We start from the raw sequence: 25,997 nt of genomic DNA, 5'->3' as shown, positions 1-25,997 counted from the left end.
TTTGGGGGGGGAAGCAGCAAATCTGTGATTTGGGTTTTTTCACTCACCACCCTTGAAACAGGAATGCACAGCAAAGCCTTGGAGAGCTATGTGTCAGTTCTGCAAAGTAAGAATCACTGCCATTTGGTGAAACAATTTAACTGGTGACAGGATGAGCAGAGAGGTTACCATTGTGCCCAGTTTCATCAGCAATTTAATTTGGCAAGTCAGTGCTTATTAGGTTGCTTCCTTGTTGATTGAATTTCAAGGTTTGAAATGTTTTCATTGAAAATGCAGCATTCAGGTAATGGACATTCTCACTAGAAAATCTGTTTTTTTCGTTTTGCAAGCAGAAGACCAAGGACCACCTAATAGAAGTGAAAATAGAAACTTATAAGAAACAGTACTTCCACCTGAAGGATGACTTTGCATACATTGAGGTGAGCAAATCCTCTCAACAACCTTAATAGGGTGCAATTTTAAGACACTTGCTTCATCTTCATAGAAAGCTTCTTTACAAAGTTACCATGGAGAGTCAAATTCAGGTCATTTCTGCTTTGTATTTTGGGGGAAAAGAAAAAAAAAAGAAGAGTCTGTAACTTCTCCTGTTAGGCAGGACTGCTGGACCTCAGAGACCTGGAGCTCTGCCCTTTGATGGAAAGAGCAGTCCCATGACCCAGGACTATCAGTGCTTCTTCCAGGTGGTTGTTTGCAATTGTGTTACTGTGAGAGATCAAGAATATTTTTGCCCCTGCACAGGTTGATGGTGTCAGGTTTTTCCTCACTGATGAGGGTATCCAGCTGGTTGTGATTGATGGACACCATGGAAAAGTTGTTGATCGAGTAACATTCAAAAACTCCATTCTACAAGGAATCCCAGCACAGATAGAAAATTATGTCAACAACATCAAAGATCAGTGAGTAAATAATCTGTTGTCACTCAGGTGCAATGTACAAAATGCTGCATAACACTCATCTTCTTCCTGGATTTTATCACTCAACATAGGCCAGAAACCCAAAAATGTATTTTTGTGTATTTTGATGTATTCATCAGTTCAAAATAGCCCAAATGTGAGCAGGACATGCAGGCAGCAGCAGGATGCAAGCTCTTTGATTTAGAGACTGATTGAGCCCCCGATAATTTGCAGAGCTGCATGTGATTAATAAACTGCAGAGCTACATTTATGTTGTGGGTTATAGACAAACTGCAGACTTAAATTCACAAAGCACAGATCCATACAGATGTGCACAGCTTGCACATTTTTACTGCCTGTATGTCCTCTCAAACTGCAGATAATTCCACTAATAAAATACATTCCCCTTTGCACATTCCCCTGCACAGACCTAAAGGCTGGATTCTTTTATATTTTAAGTATGGGCAGCCAGGAATGCAGAGTTTTGGAAATGGGTGGTAAGTAGCCAAAAAATGTTCCTGCATCCTGGAGGACAATGGCTTCTTCTGCTGGAAGGAGAATTGGAACCACATCAGAAACCCAAGAACCAAAGGGGTTGTTCCCACATTAGCCTGTGGAGTGCTCGTGGGCAGTGAATACATTTAATTGTTATTAAATCTGTTTGGATTTGAAATCTGATATGTAACATTTAATGCAAATATGAGTGCTTTGTTGATGAATCATCTGGAAATAGCTCTGGGCAGATCAATATTGTTCTGGCATTTGCTCTAGAGACATGCAGGTGCAGTCAGATGTGTTTCTATTGTCTTAAATAATTCTAGACGTTCCAAAAATCACACTACAGTAGTTACTTCAGAGAAGCATGGTAATTGCTCACTTTTCTTTCATCCAAAAAATGAGAAGTCTTTTCAGAGAGACCATCATCCTGCTTTACAAAAATCCCAATCTCAATCCAGGCTACATCCAGTCCTGGTCAGGAATAGTGTACAATACTAATACACTTTTTAAAGAGAAGCACACTGAAAGGAAAAGCATCAGGCCAACAGAAGTCTCAGAGAAGTGAATTACTTCAGGATTAACCTGCTAATGAAAGAACAAGAAATCATTTGAGAGTTGCTAAGGGCATCCCAGGGAGAGGATGGGTCTTTCTGAGCAAAGCAGGATGGAACTGCAGGTTGGAAACATTTAAATCATCCTAGAAAACCATGTTTAAAAATAAAAAGTGTGGCTTCTGTCTGCTTTCTAATGTGTTTTGCATGACTGGAAAAATAATCTATGACCAAACTGTTGGAAAGCATTGAAAGCTATTAAAGCTGAAGCTGCTGTAGTTCATGGGTGTCTGAACAGACAGGCAGGAGTTACCAGTGCTCAGGACAAACAAATGAGGAATGTGTTCTGACTCCATCCATTTACTCATCTCTGTTTCCTTCAGCTCCATAGTGCTGGTGACATCTAAAGGAAGATTCATTTCAAGAGGACCATGGACTAAAATACTGGAGAAACTTGGAGCAGGAGAGGGTTTTAGGTTAAAAGGTAACCACTTTTTAAAAAACTCAGTTCTAACCTCCCATGATTCCAGTAAAGGGGCCTTTTTTCTGCTTCTAAACTTTGCCTTGCTTGTTTCTATCAGCATGTGCTCAAACATCCTGGGACCAGTAATTTATTTATTCAGGAAGGTTGTGTCCACTGGAGCTCTGGGTAACAACCTCAGTTTGAAACTGTAAATAGAAAAAGAACTCTGGCAGTTGTTCTTAGAAGTAAATAATTCAGGGGGGTTGATTTTCCAGATTAATTTTAACTAGAAACACCTTTTAATAATAGGAATATTGAGCCTTTTCCCCCACTAAATGCCCTAAACCAGGATATTTTACTTGTCTGAACTTGTTTTCAGCTGGTTTTCTCTTGAAACATTCTGACTGGATGGCACAAAACATACTGATTTCAGAGCATCACACATTGCATTAGAATGCAGCTCCACGTGCACATCGCTGCCCTCAGCTCCCTGAGCTTTTGGCGTGGTTCCATCTGGGGGTGTGTGTGCTGTACTGGCTCTTGTGCACCCGCACCCCTCCAGCCATGGGCTGTAGCCACACACACAGGGGGGTTTCTGCTGCAGTCCTGGCACACTCTGAATGCATTTGCTCCGATTTGCAGAGAAAATGGCTTTTGTCGGCTTCAAAGGCAGCTTCCGCCCCGTCTGGGTGAAGCTGGTCACTAACGAGGAGTCGGCTAAGATCTACCAAGCGCTGCCAATTCCTGTGGTGAAGAAAATGAAGTTGTGAGGACACCCTGCTGTGCTTCCTGGCCGCCAGCACTGCCCTGTGGGACGGACGGACGGACGGACGGACGGACTACTGACCGCTCTGCGTGGGCCTCGCCCGCCTGCGCCGCCAGTGTAGCATTTTGTTGTTGTTGTTGCTGTTCAAAAAGAAATCTCACTGTAAGTAGCTAGCGTGGCCACATGTGACAGAAAAGCCTTCCTCTGTGACCAGCGTGTGTTCTGTGCTCGCCAGCTCAGGCTGGCTCGGGCACCGAGGCCGACTCTCGCAGTGCTGAGCAAGGTCTGAGCTGTTTCACCAGGTGCTGGTTTTATCAGCACCCCTGGGACAGACTGACTTTAGTGCTGCCTCTTAAAGGGGAGTTCTTGGTCTGAAGACCATCGAGGATTATTGCTTTTACCAGCCTCTAAGTTGTCTGAAGACTTTTTCTTTTCCATAGTGTAACTAGCTGCTCACATAGACATGGGATGCCAGTTCAAAGACTGGTTGACAATCTGGGGTAGAAAGAGTGTGTTTCAGTGATTACCTGGATGCTGGGAAGCGTAACTGGACAGTAAGCATTTCTCCTAAAGCTTCTGTGAGGTTTGATCAAGCTCTTTGGGGTGTATGTTGTACATGCAAACCCATGGCACATAGTTGGGGAAGAGATGACAGAAGGAGTGGACAAAACATGCCAGCAGAGACTGATGAAACCACCTATTTCTGCTTCATCAGAAAACTGTGTTTTTCATATGGATCAAGGATTTTTAATGTGGTTGTGCAAATAGGAAATTTTTCCTTCAACAAGCAGCTGCAGGCTAGAAGGAGAGCAATGTCAATTAGCACATGCATTTTCTCAGCCTTTCCCCCACAGCCTTTCCCTCTGTATAGCAACGCTCGGGATCAGTTTATGGTTGTCAGTTAAAGCCATCCCAATTCAAGGCTTCCAATTTTTAAGTAGGAATCCTGGGACTTACCTTGTTCAGCATCCAAGAGTGTGAGCTGTCCTCACCTTTCCCAGGACACCAGAGGGAACAGGATCAGACTGCTCTGCTATGTGTTGCTTTCTGATCCTGTCCTCAAGCTTAAGACATTATGTCTTAGTCCTCCTGTAAGAGTTACATGAGACATGGATGAAGTCTTTCCAGGTGGCTGAAGAACTAAAGTGGGAATCCCAATGCACTCGTTGGATGTCTTGTATCTCCTTTCCCCCTGCTGCAAACCAGTACCTGGGTAATGAAGGCAGATCAGAGTGAAACAGGACTTTACAGGGGCATCTCTTGGAGCTGGGAAATTAAACATTATCTTGTAAAGCACTGAAAGCATTTCTAGCATTCGGAGATATTTCTATCTGTTGCCCAGAAATACCACAAAGGCGTTTCTGGAGGCTGTGGCTGTTCTAAGAAATCTAGGGGCAGGGGGAAGTGTAAAAGACATCATGACAAGCTTTTCCAGGAATGTCAGTCTTGCCAGTAGGACTCGGGTTTGTTTCCCCACTTTATCTCTGCCTGTCCTCATTGCCACATAAATTATTCTAATTGCTGATGGCTACTTTGTTTAGGTAATTAAGTTTTTTTTCCCCACAGTATCAAAAATGCTACCTTGAAGTGGCAAGGTAGGCTCAAAAGTAAGGATTCTGTGTGTTATTCCAAAGGCTGGGCAGATACTGGTTTAGATCAGTTGCTCTGAAAGTCAAAGTAAGCATGAGCAAAAATGAGATAGTACTGTAGGTTACATTCCCCTCAAGCCTCTCCTGGGTTTTGAAACTGGAAATGTTCTTTTCAGGCTTACTACATAATCGTTTTGAATTCACTGAATGTCATGTGTATTGTATTAAAAAAAAAGAGAAGAGCCAAGCTTTCCCTCCCAGCTTCCCAACAAGAGTCTGTTAATGAATGCTCCTTAGGCATTTGTGCCACTTACAGAGTGAATGGGCAACCTTTGTAAAAGGCAAGTAAGGGGGGGGGTTTTCCCCCCAAATTCTTATGATAGTTTGGGGATTTCACAAATTATTCCAAGAAAGAGTCAGTCTCACTGGTGGTTCAACCATGATCATCCAAAACGTTTATCTGATGTCCCATGATAGCCAAAACAGGGCCAGATCCATGAAATCAGGGGAAGAGTGTGACAGGAATTCCCTTGGGTCTGTCAGTTTGGGTTGTCTGAACCTTTTCCCTGCCCTGAGCCAGTGCTGTTGATGCCATTGCAGCAATGTTGGTGGAACACACTTGCTGCCAAAGCAGGAATATTTCCTTCATGAGCACTTAGCAGGTGGTGGGCAGGAAAGCTGGGCTTGGAATGTGCCTGGAGTGGGATTTGGCTTTGTACAAGCCTCAGTGCCAGGCTTGCGCTCTGCAGTACTCCACTGGCCATGGCCATTTCCCCTCTCCTGCTCCCTGTAAGTGTGAAAATTCCCGGGAACAACCCACCAGGTAGGTCTATTCCCTAGACTGCTTTGTTCAGCTTCTAGCAGCATGCCGCCTCCGTGCTGAAGTGCAGCTTCTGATTTTACTGTTTTGGGACTTCTCAGGGTGAAATCATAAGACTTGGCTCTAGGAAAACCCTTTTCCTTTTCCTTTCCTAAAAAAATCTCACCTTATTAAGAGACGAAAACTTCTAAGCAGCTTGTCCTGTCATGCTGAGCTTGTCACATGGGGCCTGTTTTGGAGCTGGGGAGGGTCTCCCACTGTGAATATGGAGCAGGGACTCACTGCAGTCTGTCAGCCCGAGGGAGAGCAGAGCACCGTGGCCGTGTGCCGGGGAAATGCCCAGGGCTCCTGCCAACCTGCACGGCCTGGAGTCATCAGTGTGTGCTCTGGAGAGAGAACGGAGCCTGGTGCCATCGCCAGGCAGCACGAGCTTTGTGCCACAGGATTCCTGTTTAATCTTTGCTCTAGAACCTGCACGTGCCCACTGTGGTTGGTGAATTCCCTGAGTGCTTGTCCTCTGCCCACCCTGTAGAGTCCCTGCACAAGCTGCAGTGAGCCTCTCTGTAAGGTCCTGTTACTGCAGATGTTCCCATGTTTGCCTACACAGTTGCCATTGGTGGAGTGGGGGTTTTTTGATTGCATTTTGTTTGTTTGTCTCTTTGTTTGTTTGGATGTTTGGGTTTTATTGCCTCTGTTCAAATGCTTGTTTTACCTGTCGCCGAAACAGCTGGTCCTTTTTCGGAGTTAGATGTTTGTACATTTTCTTATAGACTTTCCAATGAAAAAAGATATATTTTCTATTAATTTATTACAATAGCACTAAGACAACTAAATTGCAGACATATGAAGCATTTTTACTGGAGTTGAGCATTGTCCAGGTTGTTAAGGAGGTCGGCAATGTGTCTTTTCTGATAATCTGCTTTGCACTTGAAAGCTCTCTATGTCCACAGACCATGGTGGTGCATTGACTGTCGGGTTTATGATGACAAGAGCTCTTGGGACGTTGTTTCCAAAAGATTGTGGCTTACAACTGAAATAACACGTAGTTGTTTGGAGTACACAATGTTTATCAAAATAAATATTCAGTGCAAATTTCTTATTTTATTTTTGTCTCCCTGCTTATTTCAAAAGACAAAACCCAAGGGGCCAGGCAGCCCCTGGGTGAGTTTGTTGGCCACAGCACATTTCACTGCCTGGTCACAGCTGCAGGATCTGAGAGAGCGAAGGGAAGGAGATGGGAATGGGGATATTACAGCTATGGGAAAGGCCTGTGCTTGGGGCAGGTGGGACACTAGTGGATGACAGGCCAGGAAACTGGAATGCACCCTGCCTGCTTGAGGGGCTCAAAGGGGATGTGAAGAGGGGTCCCCCACACCTCAGCTCCTGCCAGCGTGCAGGCAGGCATCGCTGCTGTGCCACTGCTGCTCTGTGTGTGTGAGTGAGCACGTGTGTCTGTGTATCTGGGACTAGAGAGGGGGAGTGGATCTGGCACCTAAGATTGAAAAGCATAAAAATATAACATATTCTAATATGTTTAATAAAATATAGTTTAATATTTATGTTTTATATTATAATGATAATATAAATTTTTTAAAAGGGTGTTATAGACCAGAAGAGAATGGAATCGTTTTGCTTGGAAAAGACCTCTAAGGTCATTGAGTCCAACAGTCATAACCAAGCACTCCCAAGTCCACCAATAAAGCCATGTCCAGAAATGCTACATTATAATATATTATGATTTATTTTATATTTATGATATAATAAATATAACAAAAAGGTTATAATACAATAAAGTAAATATAATATAATAATATCATCGTAATATATTATAATATAATATAATATAATATAATATAATATAATATAATATAATTATAATATAATTATAATATAATATAATATAATATAATATAATAATTATATTATATATACATATGATATATATCATATATATTATAATATAACATATATATGTTATATGTTATATGTTACATATTACATGTTACATGTTATATGTGTTATATATATAACATATAATATATAATATATAATATGTAATAATATATAATATATAATACATAATATATGTAAATCATATATGTAATATAGTATATATAATATATATTATATTATATTATATTATATATAATATATACTATATCATAGATCATATAATATTATACATATTACATATTATATGATATATTATATATACATATACATGTTATATGTTATATGTTTTATATATAATAATATAATATAATGTAATGTAATGTAATGTAATATAATAATTATATTATATATACATATCATATATATCACATATATTATATATAATATATATGTTTATGTTATATGTTACATGTTACATATAACATATTACATGACATGTTACATGTTATATGTGTTATATATATATTATATTATATTATATTATATTATATTATATTATATTATATTATATTATATTATATTATATTATATTATATTATATTATATTATATTATATTATATTATATTATATTATATTATATTATATTATATTATAATTATCAAGCTGGACCAGGCCGTTCCCGGTCCGCGCGCGCCCTCCCGTGGCCGCGCCTGGGCTCCGCTCCCGGCAGGGTCATTCCTGCTGAGCCTCTCCCGGGCACCGAGCGCCAAACGGAGCTGAGACAGCTCCTGCTCCCACCTACGAGGTGCAGGGATGCTCCCGCCGCTGCTTCACGGAGCTTGGCCTCCCGCCAGGCCTCTGGACCGCAGGAAACGCTGCGTGTCCGTGTCCCCGGACTGCTTTTTGTGCCGCCCTCGCCGACTGGCAGAGCAGCCGGTCCATCACCGCCGCCAGCAGCTGACCCGCCGGGAGGTGTCCCGGCTCTCTCCCCCTGCAAGGGCCGGATGGCGCTGGAAGGGCGATGCCAGCAGCTGTGTCAGGGGCTCTTCTGCCACGCCGCCTTCGGACCGAAGGATGGGGAGGGATGTGCACAAACCACCGCTGCAGCCACACCCTTCCTTCTTCTTGCATGGCTTCCTCACGAAGCACCTTCGGAAACTCCTCCCTCTGGTGACCCCTCTCCATGGGACAGAACCCAGCACGTACACTCGCTGTACAACCTTAAAAACAGAGCACCAGGGAGAGCTCCAGCACACTGCAAACAGATCGGTTTGTGATTTCTGAGTGTAAGCCTCAGCTGGGGTGTCTCGGCACTGTCAGGACATGGTAAGAGGCCTGTGATAAGGGAATAGTGACAGGACTCGAGAGGAAATTGCTCGGGAGGAAGTCCCCTACACATAAGTGTCTCTCTTCCTTTGTCAGAGGGTGTAATGTGAGATCACAGTGAAATTACCAGCAGCACCATAACCCCATCTCCTCTCCTACTGTGTTAGTGTAGGATGAGTAGTACAGGATGATGATTCTTAAAGCACAGATACCTCACCTGAAAGCAAAGGGCCTGACAGTTGATAGCAACCCTTAAGGAAAATAATGCAGCTCATTTGACTTTTATTTCGGCTTTCCTGTAGACCAGCTCCAGTATTCAGGTGGTACAGCTACATCTCTTGAACATGGTCTACTCTGATTACAAATCCAAAGCTGATTTTCTCATCCCAGAAAGCAAGCCTGTCCTGGCTCATCACTACTGACAGAAATAACAACCTGGCTGAAACACATTTCAGGCCTTAGTTGGGTTATCTGAGAACTGAGCAATATGGCTCTAATGGTGATGTTATGTGGGAACAGAGGTTGGGAAGAGTGGTGTTAAAATGGAAAGTGGTCTTTCCCTCATTAGGTTACACAGCTCATTAGTTCGCAACAAACTACCTGGTACCCACATTAAAGGCAAGAAAAGTTGTTTTTTCAAAATCTTGTGCTCAACTGCTGTCTTAAATGCCAAAGCATTTGCATATCTGTGCATCCACTAAGCTCCTGGCAACTCCATCCTGTTATAAGTGCAATTATCTAAAGTCCACACAGTGATTAACATGCTATACAGCACCTGAAAGACAGCAGCTGACTATCAAGGGCTGGCAAGGCACAGGGTATGGCTGTGGATACAACTGGCAGGATGAATAATAAAATACTCATATAAAAGTCTTGTGTAATTTCAAATATGCACTATTTTGGACACTTCTGAAATATTTTAGCTGAGGGGATAAAAACTGACTCGTTTCTAATTTTTTTGCAAAAAGAAGTTGAATGAAATGGAGTTGCACTAAGGACAAGTTAAAAATAAACCCCAGGCCTGCAGGCATGAATCTCAGAAACAACAGCAATGGTCACATAAATACACCTATTAAACCTTTTTGCTTATTTCTTTATTGACTCAGCAAGTGCTCACCCATGATCTTGTTTCCAATACACCTTTGCACTACAATTATTCCTGTATAATTCAGTCTTCCTCACTACAGAGAAAACTTTATATAAAGTTACAGCAAGATCCAGGTCACTTGATGGTGCTGTTCAATCCTTGCACCTTCCAAGCAAATCCAGGGCCTTGCTGTTCACCTCCTTCCAATGCACAGAGAGCCCTGATGACATGTAACTCTGACACCAATTAAGGCAGCCAAACCGATTTAAATATTAATGATTTAATGAGTACTCAATGCTCTGGTCAGTGCTTCCCACAGAATTAGTGGGCAGGGTGCCAAAACAGAAGTCCAGCCTCTGTTTTAGACACAACATTTAATTACCTTTAAAAGCAGCAGATGTTACAAGCAGTAAAGATGGGCCCACAGGTTTTTTTGGAGGTATCAATAAATTACCTAAGGGAAAAAAAAAAAGCTTTGGTTATAAACTTCATGAATTAGAGCATTCCAGTCTCTCTTCTGTAAAAAAAACAAGGGTGTCTTCTGTCCCACTGCAACAGAGACACAGCAATTCTGGAGTGAGAAAGAAATGTTCTGTTTCTGAGAATTTGAAGCCTTTGCCAACAAGATGGGAAAGAGGCTGAAGGTCCTTTAACTGTTCCATTTTCCCCTCCCAAAATACCAATGTGTATAAAATAATAATAATAAAAAAAATATATAACACCAATTTTTAAAAAACATTTAAATTATTAGTTAATTTAAATGATGGTTAGCAGATCTGGTTTTCCTATCACAGAAACAATTGATGTAATGCCACTGACAACTCAGCCAGCATCAACACTGCTCTGTTAAGTAGCAGCACACGGGGAAGGAACAAAGCATTTCCCAGCTGCCCTTGGCTAAGGTCTGGCACTGTGCAATGCCTGATTGTTGTGTGTTACAGCAGCTTTTTAAATGCTAATCAAAAACTGCTCTGCACAGAGCTCTTCTGCTCCAGAGCCACGGTGTGGCCAAACCCTTCCGCCACCTGACTACTACAGGAGAAAAAATACCATAGTCCAAAAATCCTAGTGGAGTGATTTTCCTTCTTGGATCCAAGCAGTTCTAGTCTTCCTGGCAATTTGATACTACCTGAATTCAGTGGGGTTTGTCCTGTTAAAAGGGTACAGCATAAACACAAAACAGTGACATTCAGTAGTGATATAAGCAGAAAATGGGGATGTTCACAAATAGGTCATTTTAACCCAGAATAAGAATTATCAAATAGAAGGGTATCAATGGACCTAGCAGCATTGCAATCTTAATAAAGAAAAACATGACAGTACCAATGAATAAGGCATTTCAAAAACAGAGGCATCCTCTCTATTCAGGCACAGGTTCTTTGAATTTCTATAAATATCTGATGCAATTAAAAGTAAAAACCTCTGGAAAAAGCAGTGTTACTCCTTGAACAAAAAAGGAAATGAGCCACAGATAAAAGAATGGAAATAATTTCTAAGCCTTACCATAAACCCATCGAGAACAGTGGCCAAATATCAGATAAAAATAGGTTGTTCCTTATCTTTACAAAATGGTGCTTTAATTTATGATTTCATTTTTGGGACAAAATTGCAAGAGTTCAGGAACAGTGACAAGAAAGTAGATTCTCTTGGAAGTCAAGGCTGACCTGATTGTTCAGAGAAATGCTTTCACCACTCTAAGTTAAGATCAGAAATCCTGTTGTAGTTTGTGTCACAACAGTTTACAGGAAAACCCCAAATCAACAAAAGCCAGAATACTTTTTCCAATATTTTATTACATAAAAAGTTGATTGTCCATTGGAAATTTTTCACAAAGTGCAACCACATCCTGTGTAGTATCACTGACAAACTGTTTTTTTCTGAGTAGGACAGCTGGGTTAAAAATTTAACAGTAGCTCAGAAAAGTTAGTTACAGCACTAGAACAGAGAAACCACTACGCTGAGAGGAGAAAGGCAGCAGATGTTTTGCTGTCATGAAAACAGATGATTTTCCACGTACCTCTGTATAGAACTGGAAAAAAAAAGGAAATAGTAAGAGCTATAATTACCACCCTACTTGCTGAAATTAGATTTAAAGGAGGTATCTGAATGTCCTGTATGTGGAGCCAAAAACTGTTACTGATAAGTCTCCAATGGAGAATCCATCATCCGAGGTGCTCATAGAACATTAGTGACCTTAGGTAACTTTCTGAGGATACTTACTTTGATATATACACATATTTATGTGTGTGATAGGGTTTGGGCTTCTTAAATCATCACCAGCCATTTGGTTATGTAGCACTGTCCCAGGACAAGTGCAACTGTCTCAAAGATTTTACCAGTTTTAAAAGGCAATTCAGGTTATTCTTGAATAATGAACTGTGACAGCAGAGAAAGACTGGCTGGGGTGAAGCAGCTCCTGCCAGACTGCCACATTACACTGACTGGTATATTTCACTATTTGTTGAGTGTAAAGCATGAAAAAGGGAGAAGAGAAATGAAAGACAATAAAAGAAACCTACGTGAAAGCAGCATTTTTTGGTTTATGTCAAAAAACAACTGCCAAGTCATTACACAGATTAAAAACCTAAAAAGAAACAAACAAAAACCCCAAACACTTTGAAATTTGACATGGCACAAACCATACGTACACCTGACATGGGCAACTGACTCAGAAACAACCAAACAAATAAAAACCTGGTCAATTGGCTGGTGAATTTCAACAAAACTCCTTTTAACTACAAAGGGGAAAGACCCAACCTACTGGAAATGTAGATTTATGAATGACTGAAGTATCTATACTCAAAAGCTGGGCTATAGCTATAATGCAATAATTGTTTCTCCAACAGTCTCAAACCCAATTTGATCAAAAAAGAAATAATAACATTAGGAGAAGTACAAAACTGCACTTCCACGTGTTTCTCATCAAAATCTGAATTGTGATCTCTATACCATAACTTCAGAAAGCAAAAACTCATTAATATTTCATTTTTGTAGTGTCATCTGACCTCTGTTCTTCCCTTGAGATGAGAAGCAATATTGTTTACAAAGGGTGGTGCAAACCCAGAATATGTGACCAAATGATCAATTAGTTATGGACAAGAACTGGACTGCACATCTCAACTATCCAAATATCTACTGAGACTCTTCTCAACTCCACTGCACATCTGGATTAGTACCAGAGTATAAAAAGTAATAGTTAATCCTGAAGAAACAAATTTTAATTTTCCACTCAAACAGGTACAGGCCTGTTTAATGAAGTGCAGCTGCAAAGGTTTCTTTAATCCTAAATTCATACAAATATGATTAAAATTAAACAAAATGAATCAACTGGAACCTTCATGAACAAAATTTAGTCCTTAAATACAGAAACCAAAGATGAGTTAGTCTGCCTCTTGAATACATAACCAAATGCAGATCTATTTAAAAGGTTTTACTACTCTGCAAAACAGTACGTTTAGTGACATCTTTTATTTCAGAACAAGGACTCAGTCACAGTTTCATATTTTTGATACTGAAGTATTCCACAAGATCAACCATTATGGTTCAATTAGGAACTTTTATCCAAAACACTTGGATTTTAGCACCTTAAAGAAAAAGTAACACCTTACTAGTATTGAATGAAGACAGTTGATACTGTGCTCATCCTCTGCAAAATGATGTGGACCACACTACTTGGTGCCTTTAGTCCCTAACTGGTAGTAAGGCAGAAGGGAAACAATTCTAAGCAAAGCATTTGACTAAATACAATCTGAATAATAATAAAACCTCCCCAATTATACAAAGTATTGGCTCCCATGCATCCAACTTCAGAGTATTTGGATCAAGTGATCATTTACAATCAACCACGTCAGTCAGGAATCTGTACCAAGAAAAAAAACCCCACCAAAATCTGGTTATTAAGCATCAGTGATATGTCTAACTCAAAGTTTAACTCTGTGCTGTAACTGCTACTTTTTCAAATACTTAAACAAACCATTAAATCAGTAAACCAAATTAACTTCAGAGTTAAAGCTATTTCTTCCAGCTCACTGCCTGGGTAACTGGGACATCACAGCCTGGGACACACAGAACATCTGCTTCCATAGGCACGGTCCTTTAGCAGCAGGAGCAACCTGAATGCCCTGGACTCATCCTCTCTTTTCACCCTGACACTGCTCATGCAGGTGCTATAATTCCATTCACTTCTGAAGGACACAGAGTGTCCTTCCCATACAGATCTGGAGTGCATTAGCAGAGTTCCTACCTAGCTTCCATCACACTCCTAAGCACTTCCACAGATTTACTGGGACACAACGGGTTGAGTTCATTTTAAAGCAACAGGCAGTCTAACCAAACGTGTCCTAAACCCTGTAATTTCAGGCATCTCTGGCCACTATTCTTTGCAACTTTGGGCAGTTTTGTGTCAACTGTGTCTATCAAACCATCTTCCAAGAGAATCTTTTCACACTGCACTTGGTTCTCTGACAGCAGCTGTGAACCCATGATTTGCACACCCAAGATGGACACAGCTACTACAGATGAACATCAGTGTATTGAGACCATAATTCTTCTTTTCCACTTAAGTTTGTGAAGTTAGACACACAGATTTGTATGCTAGTTTTAAACAACAACAAAAGCATGAAAAAATTGCAAACTAAAGCAGTCAATTGCTGGCATGAAGCGCTACCTTTCCTGTAACTAAACAAATGGCCAACAGCAATGAGTAAACTGGTGAAGTTCAACACAAATTTAAACCTCAGTAGTCTCTGTTTCCTTCCTCCCCACCCCCAGAAAGCCCAGGACCCATCAGGAGATTCCCTTCGAGGAGCAGCAGAGCAGGATTCAGTCTGGGTGCCGGGGCTGTCATAGCTCCTCTCGCTGGTTGGTCGCTCGGTTGTCCTCTTTGACGCCGTTAGATTTCTTCTCTGCGTCTTTTTTCTTCTTTGATTTTTCAGGTTTTGTTTTGTTTTTCACTTTCTCATTTCCGTCTGCTCCTTTGCCAGGATAAACCTGACCTTCCAGAGTAACATCTGCACACCTTTCCTGATTTATCAGGAAGTCTTTGATCTCCCAGGCGTAGCCACCATCCCGCAGCATGAAGATGGCCCGATTGGAGCCAACAATAAACCTAGAGGAAAAATCCATATTTTTTTCAGTTAACTCTGTGCTTTTCAAACACTCCAGCATTTGCTCAGAGAGCCTCCATGACTGAGGCATATGTTTAAGAGCAAGAAGCTGGTCTTGTTGCCTGGGAATGGGCACAAGAGAACAATCTTCTAGGACATTTAAGAATAAAATGTATGAAGTATATAAATAAATAACCAATGAAGTAAGAACAAGGAAACAAATTTAGAACTAATTTGGGACTACATAAAATCCACTAACGAGCATTAAATTTGCTTTATACATTTACTGCAACCCTTCTCAGCCTCAATACAAGAGTGCAACATTCCTCTGTTTCAAAATTATGCTCTCTCTCTGAGAGAAAGAGTCACATTTTTTAGCAGGGGAACAAAAAGCCTTTTGTGGTGAGAAGTCTTCAGAGTGTGATGTTTTCCATCAAGCATATAAAGGCACACTAGTGCAGCTAGAACTGATAAACAGCTGAACCACAGTGAGATAAAAAGAATCTGGGCTATACATACATACATGGTGCATAAACACTGAAGAGGTTTCTGCACCACACCACAAGTTTTGTCACAACTGACACAGAAACAGTAATGGATGATGGAGGTGGGGAACAGCAGAGGATGAACAGTTGAAAAGGTTTTCAGGAAGAAAGGGTTCTGCAAAGGCAAGAACTTTATCCTGGAGCACAAGAGCTCACCTTTGCACGTCGTAGTTTGCGTTGAAGAGACTGCCCTGCCACAAGCTGGTGATTTCCTCTGTCTCCTTTTCTGTGGGATTTCCTGACACTGTGACAAACATCATCAAAGTCTTCCCCTTCTTTGTCAGTTTCAGGATGCTTTCAGGTTTGCCTGGATCTATTTTTGAGAAATCTATTGGTGCTGGAGGCCTCTTGTGTTCAGGGAGATCTCCCTCTTCAATGTCATCATCTTTCTGTTTTGAAAAGGACAAGAAAGCTTTAAACTCAGCTGTTTCACAAATTTTTTATTTTAAATTTTTCCTTGTTTAGAGAATAACTGTGCTTTGATAAAATATTTTTAGCTGAATGATGGAGATTGTGAAACCAAAAGAAATAGTGACTGTTATTTCAAGATACTTCACTAAGAGTGCTCTTTCAATTTATAACCCTCCCCTCAAAATGATGCACATTTTCATACTGACAGGTGGAATCTCATTTTATCACATACTGAGAAGTATTTCAGCCTTAAGGCTAATTCAATACAATTCCACCTAGGAAACTCATAAAATAATACTTTTACTTTCTTCACAGTTTCACAGAAATTTATTATGCATGCGAGATGAAATGGGAAAGTTGCAATAAAAAGCCTCATACACACATATATGAAAAAAACATTCATCTGATCTTGCTTTCAGAGGTCAAAACTCACTTCTGGGAATCATGTGATTGCTTGAGAATTTAAGTTTCCTTACTTTGTGTCTTTAAACAATGTAACCCACAAGAATTCGGATTTTCAATGCTTATGCCACAGAAAGACTTTGATTAAAGGTTTCATGACTTTTCTAATGCACAGATGCAGCTCAGTCTGACAACATAATCACCCAGAGAAAATCACTCCTACAAAAAAGAAAAAAAAACCCTCTTGATGCCTCTGCTGAGGCTGACAGCCATTTAAATATTTGGAAAGGCACAATTCAAACTGCTGCCCCTTAAAACAGCTCACAAGCGTGAGGTGAATATGGTGACAACTTACATTAAGCCAGAACCTGATTTCTGAAACAGTGTAAGAAACAGAACAAAAAAACCCCAGAAGTCTTATACTGGCATCCACCCAAGCACTACTGAATGAGCAGGAATTAAGGCAGAAATTTGAGGTGCTGTCGTGACTTCAAAAGGCATCACTCCACTAAGAACATGAACTGTAGCAGTACACAGTCTCCTTCAGAGGCCTCAAAGATCAGGAGCAGAGCTCGATTTCCAGATCTCAGAGTGCATTACCCTCACATCTCTGCACATGCTTGCTTACACACAAACCCAACAGCATCCTCCTACAACACCCACGGAGCATCCCATGCCCCTCAAAGGCTATGGTTTCATACAGGTGACCCGTGTTCTTTCCCCATCTCATTCCTGCAGTTTGTTGTCTTTCTGACAAGAGTTTAAAGTTCAGAGACCACAGAACAAAAGCTGTCAGAGCCTTAGATTTCATCCTTTCTTTCCTTACTGATTATGCCCTTGTTTCAATTTTGCAAGTCTGAAACATGCTTTCAAGTAATTCAGACGCCTTGAAATTTTTGAAATGAGTGAACTGGGAGGAAAGGAGAGCCCAAGGAAAGTCCCTGCCCTCACCAAGTGGGAACATTACTTAGAGGAAGCTGGAGAATGCTCAAATTGGTAAAGCACAGTGAAAATACAAAATCTTATGCGACTGAATGAAAAACGTTCTCCAGAATTAAAAGCAAATTGAACCTGAATTTAATCTGGATTGACTAGAGCAGAGCCAGTTTATTTCAGAGTTTTGAAAGAGAAAAGGCAAAAATAAAAATTTCCAAATACTCTGTATGAAATATAAAAACTAACTTTGGATTTAGTGACAACACAAGCTACTAACATGTATTACCTATTTTTCCCTTAACTATTTAACGAAATGCTCCTGAAGTTGTATTCTTACATTCTGAACGGGAGTTTTACCAGAAGATGCCAAGAGCTCCCCTACAGGGCATTTCTTTTCTTGATCATGTACAAACTATCATGCAGCAGTGTTTAAAGCTATCTAAAAGGTAAAAAGCAGAAGGAAAAGTGGAAGTTTTTGCTTTGAAAAGTCAAGCAGACTCACTCACTTAAACAGTAACATGAGGGTCCAGAGGGAAAGCATTACACAGACACAGGAAAAACTACATATTCCTTCCCTTGCTCCTCCCTTCAGCTCCCTTTCTCAGAAATTTCTAATAAATTTCCCACATTTTGATTTTTAAAAACATTAGTAACATATGCCACTTAATTCCTTTGCCTGTTCAATGCAAGCCTGGGAAACCCTGAGCTTGTAACAGTAATGAACTATTTAAAGCACCTGACAAAGAGACCTCCAGCCCAGAATCTCAGTTCTGTGTCCAAGCTCCCCAGGACTCAAAGCTTCTGGAGAGCCCCTTTCCATGAGGAAAATCCTTTGGTGGCTTCCTCCAAGCTCTAGCTGTGCAACTGAAGTACCTCTGCCTCTTTTCCCCATTGCCCATCCTTGTTTTCCACCAGATCACTCTCCCGGATCACCAGGCAGTCATGCACATGGTGCAAGGGGCAGCACGAGATCCTGGCTGGAGCCACAGACTTAGCCTTGCCAGGCTTGTGGCTGAACCCAAGCATGTCAAAGCCACCATCCTCCAATGGTTTTAGACTAATTGCCATGGAAATAAAAAATACTGGGCAATTGAAATCACTTGAAAGCAATGACATTTGATTCTGTACAGATCTATGCCCTGTGCTCCTCATTCCCGAGCGTAATTTCTGCTCTTACCCAAATTCACAGTGGCCCCTTTGTTTCTCATCCCACTCCATCAAGTACACTCACGCCCTTTCTCCTCCACTCTCCAGCCACCACCCCCTCAAGCCTTTCATATTCCCTATATGTGTCCTGACTCCCACCAGGCAAAATGCCCTGCAGCTGACCATCCCAGAGACCAAACTACCCCTGATTGCTGAGCCCTTCCTCAGTCCCTGTTCTGCTGTGTGCCTCTCCTCAGGGACACCACCAGCCCGAGCAGTGACTCCCCAGCTGCTCTGCCACATCTGCACACAACTGCATTTGTGCAGCACACCGCGACCTGACCTGGATCACGGACCTGCTCCAGCTGAAAAGGAAAAACCCTAAACAGCCTCCTGACCCACCCACCAGGGCTGGGGCAGAATATACAGCCAAGAGCTACAATAGCATTAACTTGAGTCTTTCTTTCAGCCGTCTCATTAAAAAGAAATGCTCACCTTCCAAGATTTTTTTTTCCTACAAGGCCACATTTGGTTTAAGCTGGGCAATACGAAGCCTTGACTTTTTAGCAGCTGGGCCTACTGGGTCCTTGACTGACACCACTAACAGAAAAGTGAACTTTGAACTTTTTACTAATTCTTATTTAAAATTTTAACTCTATTTTCTAAGAATGTCTCTTCCTAAAGGGATATATGCGCTAACAATCCATAGGATGAACAAGTCCATAATCTGCCAAACAGGACCAAGGCAGGCATCCATGTTTCTCATTACTTTATCTATAACTCAAATATAAAACACACTTCTCCACCTTGACTTACTGCTGCAACTGGTGTTATATGAAACAGAAGCTTTCTCTTTGTTGTTTCCTTCAGGGTTTTTTGCAAAATATTCCAGGGAAAAACCTCACGGGAAAGAGTAAATGACAGTGAGGAATGCTCTGGCATTTATCAGAAGATGATGGAACACAACTTAGTGAAAAGAACCTAACAGTGGCATGACACCCACATGGAGAAGAGAGTGATGGGAAACCGCCAAGGAAAGTTAAGGCAGCGGGCTGATAAGGATGAAGGCGACGAGAGAGAGCTGGAACTAGAAGTTGTTACTATTAGGGAAGATAGGAAAGAAACACCAAACCAAAACAACAACGTATCTACTTGGTAAATGTGAAATAAACATTCCTCCTAGGTATCCACCCCTCGGTCACAAAATGTTTCTCTCTCAATACTTCGAAAAAAAGACTTTTCAGCCAGACGAGGCTGCTGGCAGGCACCGAGCGCCCGGCTCGGTGCTGCGAAGGCGGGACAGGGCAGCCAGGCAGGGCAGGCTGAGGGCCGCTCACGCCGACTTTGAAACCCACACACACGGACACAGAGCCTCAGAGGAAGAAACCCGGCACCGGCCACCCTCCACCGGGCTCGGGGATCCCTCTCGTCCGGTCCCGGCCAGGCCCGGGGATCCTCGCCTTCCCGGGACCGGGCAGAGCGGCCGCTGCCCCGCGGAGCTGCCCCAGCCCGGCCTGGCCCTGCCGCCCTCGGCAGCCGCGGCGTTCCCTCCGCGTGGTGCGGGCGAACCCCGCGGCCCCGACCCCTCCTGCACCTCCCACTGCTCCAGCAGCCGGGCCATGTCCGCGTCGTTGTAGTCCCGAATGTCCTTCTTCTTGGGCGGCCCGTCCCGCCGCTTCCCCTCGGTGCCGCCGGCCGCGGCCGTCACGCTCAGACACAGCGCCAGGGCCAGCAGCGCCCAGCCCGCGGCCGCCGCCATCTTCTGCCGCTCACGGGAAGGCGGCCCCGGCCGCCTCATGGGCGGGAGCAGCGCCGCCGGCCCGGGAGGCGGAGCTGGGAGGGCGGAGGGACGGGGCTGGAAGGGCGGAGGGACGGGGCTGGAAGGGCGGAGGGACGGGGCTGGGAGGGCGGAGGGACGGGGCGGATCGGGAGGAGGAGCTGGGAGGGCGGAGGGACGGGGCGGTCGGGAGGCGGAGCTGGGAGGGCGGAGGGACGGGGCTGGAAGGACGGAGGGACGGGGCGGATCGGGAGGAGGAGCTGGAAGGGCAGAGGGACGGGGCTGGAAGGGCAGAGGGACGAGGCGGATCGGGAGGCGGAGCTGGAAGGGCAGCGGGACGGGGCGGATCGGGAGGCGGAGCTGGAAGGGCAGCGGGACGGGGCGGATCGGGAGGAGGAGCTGGGAGGGCAGCGGGACGGGGCGGATCGGGAGGAGGAGCTGGAAGGGCGGAGGGACGGGGCGGTCAGGAGGCGGAGCTGGAAGGGCGGAGGGACGGGGCGGTCAGGAGGCGGAGCTGGGAGGGCAGCGGGACGGGGCGGATCGGGAGGAGGAGCTGGGAGGGCAGCGGGACGGGGCGGTCAGGAGGCGGAGCTGGAAGGGCAGCGGGACGGGGCGGATCGGGAGGAGGAGCTGGAAGGGCGGAGGGACGGGGCGGTCAGGAGGCGGAGCTGGAAGGGCGGAGGGACGGGGCGGTCAGGAGGCGGAGCTGGAAGGGCAGCGGGACGGGGCGGATCGGGAGGCGGAGCTGGAAGGGCAGCGGGACGGGGCGGTCAGGAGGCGGAGCTGGAAGGGCAGCGGGACGGGGCGGTCAGGAGGCGGAGCTGGAAGGGCGGAGGGACGGGGCGGTCAGGAGGCGGAGCTGGGAGGGCAGCGGGACGGGGCGGTCAGGAGGCGGAGCTAGAAGGGCAGCGGGACGGGGCGGATCGGGAGGCGGAGCTGGAAGGGCAGCGGGACGGGGCGGGCTGGGCGCGGCCCCGCTGACGGGCTTTGCCGGCTGCCCGGGTGCCGCTGTCCCCGCACGAAGCCCCGCTCCAGGCGGTGCAGCCCCGGTGCGGTCCTGTAGGGCCCGGGCAGGGCGTGAACGCTGGGCACGGAGAGGTAAAAATGAGTAAATAAATGATGGCGCAGGGATGGCCTGGGATCTAAACTATGTGGTTGCTTCTTGTTGTTTTTTTTTTTTAAAGGCAGGATGAAAAGTATCCGGGTTTGCTAATCCGTGTGATGGGAACTGGGCCCATTCCATGAGTCTTCTGATTTTGACTACTGTCTCAGCAACATTAGGTTTCTAAAAGAAAACTATTAAAATTATTGCTGTTTGTTACTAAAACACAACTCCAGAACATCTGACCACCACAAAAAAAAATGAGAGAAATGGGTTTTTCTTTGTACGGGCTGTTTTTCCATTATCTAAACCAAATTACATGCATGGATGTCTGCACAGCCTTATCTCACTCCAGTCTTCATTTTTTCCTCATGGTAGCGTTTTAATTACAAATAGCACAATCTTCCCTTCTACCTTTCACCTTGGATTCCAATAAGTTTAAACTTGGGAATTCAAGGAAGCATCACTGTTACTGCTGCTGGTAGATATTAATTGCAGTCAGGCTGATTACTGAACAGGCTGCTTTTTCATTCCAGCATTGAAAGGAAGACCAGGTTCAGAGCAGAGGAACTAATGCTGTTGAGAGAATTCTCCAACTCCAATTCTGTCACTGTATCACAGAATCCTGTAACCATAGAACAGTTTGGGTTGGAAGGGACTTTAAAGACCATTTAGTTCCAGCCCCAGCTGGTCCAGTTCCGACTGTGCAACGAACCAGGAGCCCAATGCCTTTATGGGCAAGGTGTGCAAACACAAAACAAAAGCAGACATGAGGCAGGGGCGTGGGTTTGGGTTTGGGGAGGCTCTCCAAAGCCTGGACTAACTCTTGAAGTGATCAGACACTGCAGGGCCACGTAGCTGGTGAACACCAGGGAGACACGGCACATGAAGCAGCACCTTGCCAAGCACACATACCGTGAGAAACAGCAGAGGAGGATGTGGGATCCAAGATTTCAGCACCCCCATAAACAACCAGCCTCCATGCGTTTTATAACAGTTCAGACACGCTGCCAGTGCCTGAGGAACAGGAAGCAGCCCAGAGCTATTCGTGGAGCTTGTTAAATGTACATAACTGAAACAGGGTTTAGACAAGTACCTCTCACAGAGCTGTCCAATACCAGAGTCACTAATGAGCACATTTGCTTGGTGATTTCTCATTAAATATAATGAATATCAGGTATACTATATCAGATTGCCATGATTAATGAGGTTTTACTAAAATAGGTTTCTGCTAACTTTTGTTATTACTGGATTGTGCATACATTCACTGGAAAAAAAAAATAAAGATTCTATCTTGGAATGCTGGACGTGCAGCATAAAATATTTTCACTGAATTTCCACTAAGAAATATTTTCTTCAGTTCTGTTTTTTTGTGCTAGAACAAACCAAGTCAACTTACTTTCTTTAATATCTGATACTATGTTCAAATACAGATCTCAAAAGTAACCCGATTCCCTTTGGTAGGTGAGCAAGTTGTTCAGTATACCCAGCACTGCACCAAACAACACTATACATTTCTTTTTCGCGCCAATTAAAACTTTGAAAAGGAGGTAGTTTTCATGCTTGGGTCTGACTTTGCAACAGCCTCTGTTCAGGCAAAATTCTGTTGTCTGGGAAGACTTGTTCAAGTCTGCTGCTTGCGGGGTCAGCTGTAGGACAAACACCTGTTCAGCCCCTGTTCTCTGCTGTTCCTCTTTCCCATGCAAGAAACAAACGCAAGGCAGCACATACCACTGACAGAGGCACATCAAATTGCATTTTCTTTTTATTGGAGCACGTTGTGTTGTGATCAGAGCATCTATTGAATCATGCCAATATGCTTTTTATAGCTTAAGCGTTGTCACATTTCCTCATCGTTTCTATAGTCGTAGCAGCTAACACTATTACGATTGCAGTACAGAATGTATCTGATAATAGATGGCTACTTTCATTGTAGATTGCAAGAGTAAGGTCTTAAATGCTTTACCTTGTAGCTAAAGTCCCATCTAGTCATGCCAGGGAAGGTCTCAAGCTGTGACTGTCATTTTTGCTTCTGCAACACTCAAGTTTTATTAGTAGTACCTTTAATTATAAAGTTATACCTTATCAGAAAGCCATGAGAGGATTCAGGATGTTCTGAATTTCTGTAAATGAACTTTAAGATTCTCTTTTTTTTTTTTTTTCCCCCATTTTTGGAGCTATATTTGTGTAAAATGCATTTCCCATACCGGTCTTTCATCTTTCTTATGAGTTGGGAAAAGAATGTGAATTTTTAACTGCCGAAAGCTCTCTCAGGTCTTTGCTGGTGGTGGAGTTTTGTATGCAATTTTCTATTTTGAAGTGGATTCCTATTTGTCACATTTTACTTTTCTTTGCAAATACAGTACAGTAGAGTCTTAAATCTTGTTCCTTGACATTTCTTGGAATGAAACCTTAGAAAGAACAAAGAACTTGACTTCATTAAGGCAGTGCCTGCCTTCTTGGAAGGACATATGGACAATTAAGACAGAAGATCAGCCCTAAGCGTGCAGAAGGGGCAATGAACATGCAAGGGCTACCTGCTCTCAGCACTCACTGTGTCTGGAAGAATCAATTCATTTCAAGAACTCTACTGACACAAAAGGATGTTTAATAGAGGCCCAGATGAATCAAGTGTGGTGCAAGGCAGCCTTGCAGTGGTAATTTTGGGTATCAAAAATGATTGAGATCTGACTCTTACACAACCTGACAGGCACTGGAACTGCTTTTGCACCTACTGGCTTAGAGCAGGACCAGGACAATATTGTTTTAAACAGTACAGAAGACTTGCTGAGTAAGAGACCCAGAAAAATCAAGCAAGTTTTGAGATGTCCCAGCATCCAGCATATTCTTCCCTGTTTAAAAGCACTGTCACACATTTTACAGAATGTCAGGATATTATGAGTTATTTGCAGAAAAACATTCAAAATTATTGTTTTCATAGGTCAAATTATCTCAAGCACCTCAAATGTTCCCCTGCAGAGAGAAGCTAATGCCCGAGCTCTCATGCACAGAGAGTGCTGTGTTAATCCAACCCTCTGAATTTACTCACAGGCAGAGTAAAACTTGAAGAATCAGACCTGAACATGTTATCTTTAAAAACAACAAGAACATGTCTAAATCCCAAGAAAAAAAGCAGCGTAGCAAGCAGAATATGATGTCATCTAGAGCATGAACATTTGAATGATTCAGAATAATTTCAGTCCTCAATTTAATTTCATGCATAAAACAAGCACACTTACTTGCCATCGATTAAGAGAATGCAAATTTCTGTTCCAGAGCTAGTCAGACCTTGAATTCCTGGATCCAATTTGAAAAATTAAGTCTTTAATTCAAATTTTTCCCAGATTAGAGATTAACTATTGTGATTCGGACATGAAATTCTGATTCAGGTACTAACCTTGAAATTCAGATTCCGACTTCAGTTTTGAACATAAAATAAATCTTCACCCTGAATTTGTGTTATCCTGTGCATGTGCATTTTATAAATTAAAATTTATTGATGGGATGGAGATGACATGACAGCTTTGTGTCATCACCTATCTGCTCTGGGTTTGGGAGGGGGTATGATGCCTGACTGTCTAGTCATCTGCATTGAAGCTATACAGTGTGATCTCTAAATCCAGAAACACCACAGAATGTTCCTGTTAGTACTCATCTTACTGCAAGATTTGCTACAAATCTGTGCTGGTTAAGACTATGTACTGGTTACACAATTTAAAGTTAGCCTATTAAGAAAAGAATTACATTAAATCAATGTCAAAGAAGATTTACACAGTTCCCACAGGAATTCCATTTATAGTCTAATTTTCACAATCTAAATGAAGTTAATTTTGTAGTCCCAATTTCATTTTAGGTTTACAGGTCAGTTTTGGCACCTACATCTAATGTAAGTAATACATTACATGAACTTCTGATGAATTAGAGGTGCTAGGCTTAAACTGTTAATGATCAGCAGCCCTGCTCACAGAACACACAGGCACAATGAGAGCAGTGTAGGATCAGAGACTCCTGTGAAAACATCCATTAAATTTCTCTCATGATACATATTAAAAGAAGGCAGGGAGGGGGAAAACCCAAACCCTCCTGTAGAGCATTACAGCTGCAGGACAAAACATACCACCAAAAGTGCAATTCAGGAAGGGTGGGCCCTTGCACATTTTGTTCAAAATACCATGTTCCCCTTTGATCTCAAGAAAACCCAGACGTAAGAGTCTAAGGGAGGGTCTTGGATTCCTGTTTGTGCTGGACCACACTAACCAACAGCGTTTGCCATCCTTCCCTTACGTGTTTCTGAGTTTCAAGGCAACTGAGCTACAAACCTGCCTCTGGCCTTTCTCACCTGCTCCAGGGAGGGAGAAGGGACACGAGGTGCAGGAGGGGTATCTGTGTGTGTAGCTGGCAGGCAAGAACAAGAAACAAAAAGCCATTATCGGCTGTGTTCATGTAAAATATGGCACAGCTATCCATTCAGTGCAAGAGGAGTTTTGTAGCTGCATTTTCCCTTTCATGAAAATGTGTCTCCTTTCCATGTCGATGTATTAAATATCCATGGTAACAGCAGGGGACAACCAATCGATTATATACAGCAAGTGGTGAAAACAGTGCAATAAATGGTGAATAAAAGGACAATAAAAGAAAAAACCTCTTTTGCTGTATTATCTTTCAGTTGAGAAACAGGAGCTGGCC

The 25,997-nt window shown here is 43.1% G+C and overlaps 3 protein-coding genes across 4 annotated transcripts in view; 2 read left to right on the top strand and 1 right to left on the bottom strand.

Annotated features, from left to right (window-relative positions):
• The window catches only part of CEMIP (cell migration inducing hyaluronidase 1), a 50,795-nt gene extending 44,111 nt beyond the window's left edge, over positions 1–6,684 (top strand). For both annotated transcript variants that reach the window (XM_069026161.1, XM_069026162.1), the window contains exons 25-28: positions 333–419; positions 739–896; positions 2,326–2,426; positions 3,048–6,684. In XM_069026161.1, coding sequence (XP_068882262.1) covers positions 333–419; positions 739–896; positions 2,326–2,426; positions 3,048–3,175 — 474 coding nt within the window. In that variant the 3' untranslated portion in view covers positions 3,176–6,684. The remainder of the gene's footprint in view (positions 1–332; positions 420–738; positions 897–2,325; positions 2,427–3,047) is intronic.
• A 4,976-nt stretch (positions 6,685–11,660) lies between these two features.
• MESD (mesoderm development LRP chaperone) lies at positions 11,661–20,267 on the bottom strand. The gene is made up of 3 exons (XM_069025885.1): positions 20,027–20,267; positions 15,694–15,926; positions 11,661–14,994 (listed from the first exon to the last, which is right to left on the bottom strand). The coding sequence occupies exons 1-3, from the start codon at positions 20,228–20,230 to the stop codon at positions 14,730–14,732; spliced, it is 702 nt and encodes a 233-aa protein (XP_068881986.1). The 5' UTR covers positions 20,231–20,267; the 3' UTR covers positions 11,661–14,729.
• Positions 20,229–21,110, top strand: LOC138116606 (uncharacterized). Its single transcript, XM_069026082.1, has one exon. It carries the CDS (start codon positions 20,229–20,231, stop codon positions 21,108–21,110), a length of 882 nt encoding a protein of 293 aa, XP_068882183.1.
• The last annotated feature ends 4,887 nt before the right edge of the window (positions 21,111–25,997 follow it).

The sequence above is a fragment of the Aphelocoma coerulescens genome, chromosome 10 (genome assembly GCF_041296385.1).
Source record: "Aphelocoma coerulescens isolate FSJ_1873_10779 chromosome 10, UR_Acoe_1.0, whole genome shotgun sequence".
Lineage (NCBI taxonomy): Eukaryota > Metazoa > Chordata > Aves > Passeriformes > Corvidae > Aphelocoma > Aphelocoma coerulescens.
The sequence above is the reverse complement of the archived record's forward strand: the minus strand, read 5'-3'. Positions and strand labels throughout refer to the sequence as shown.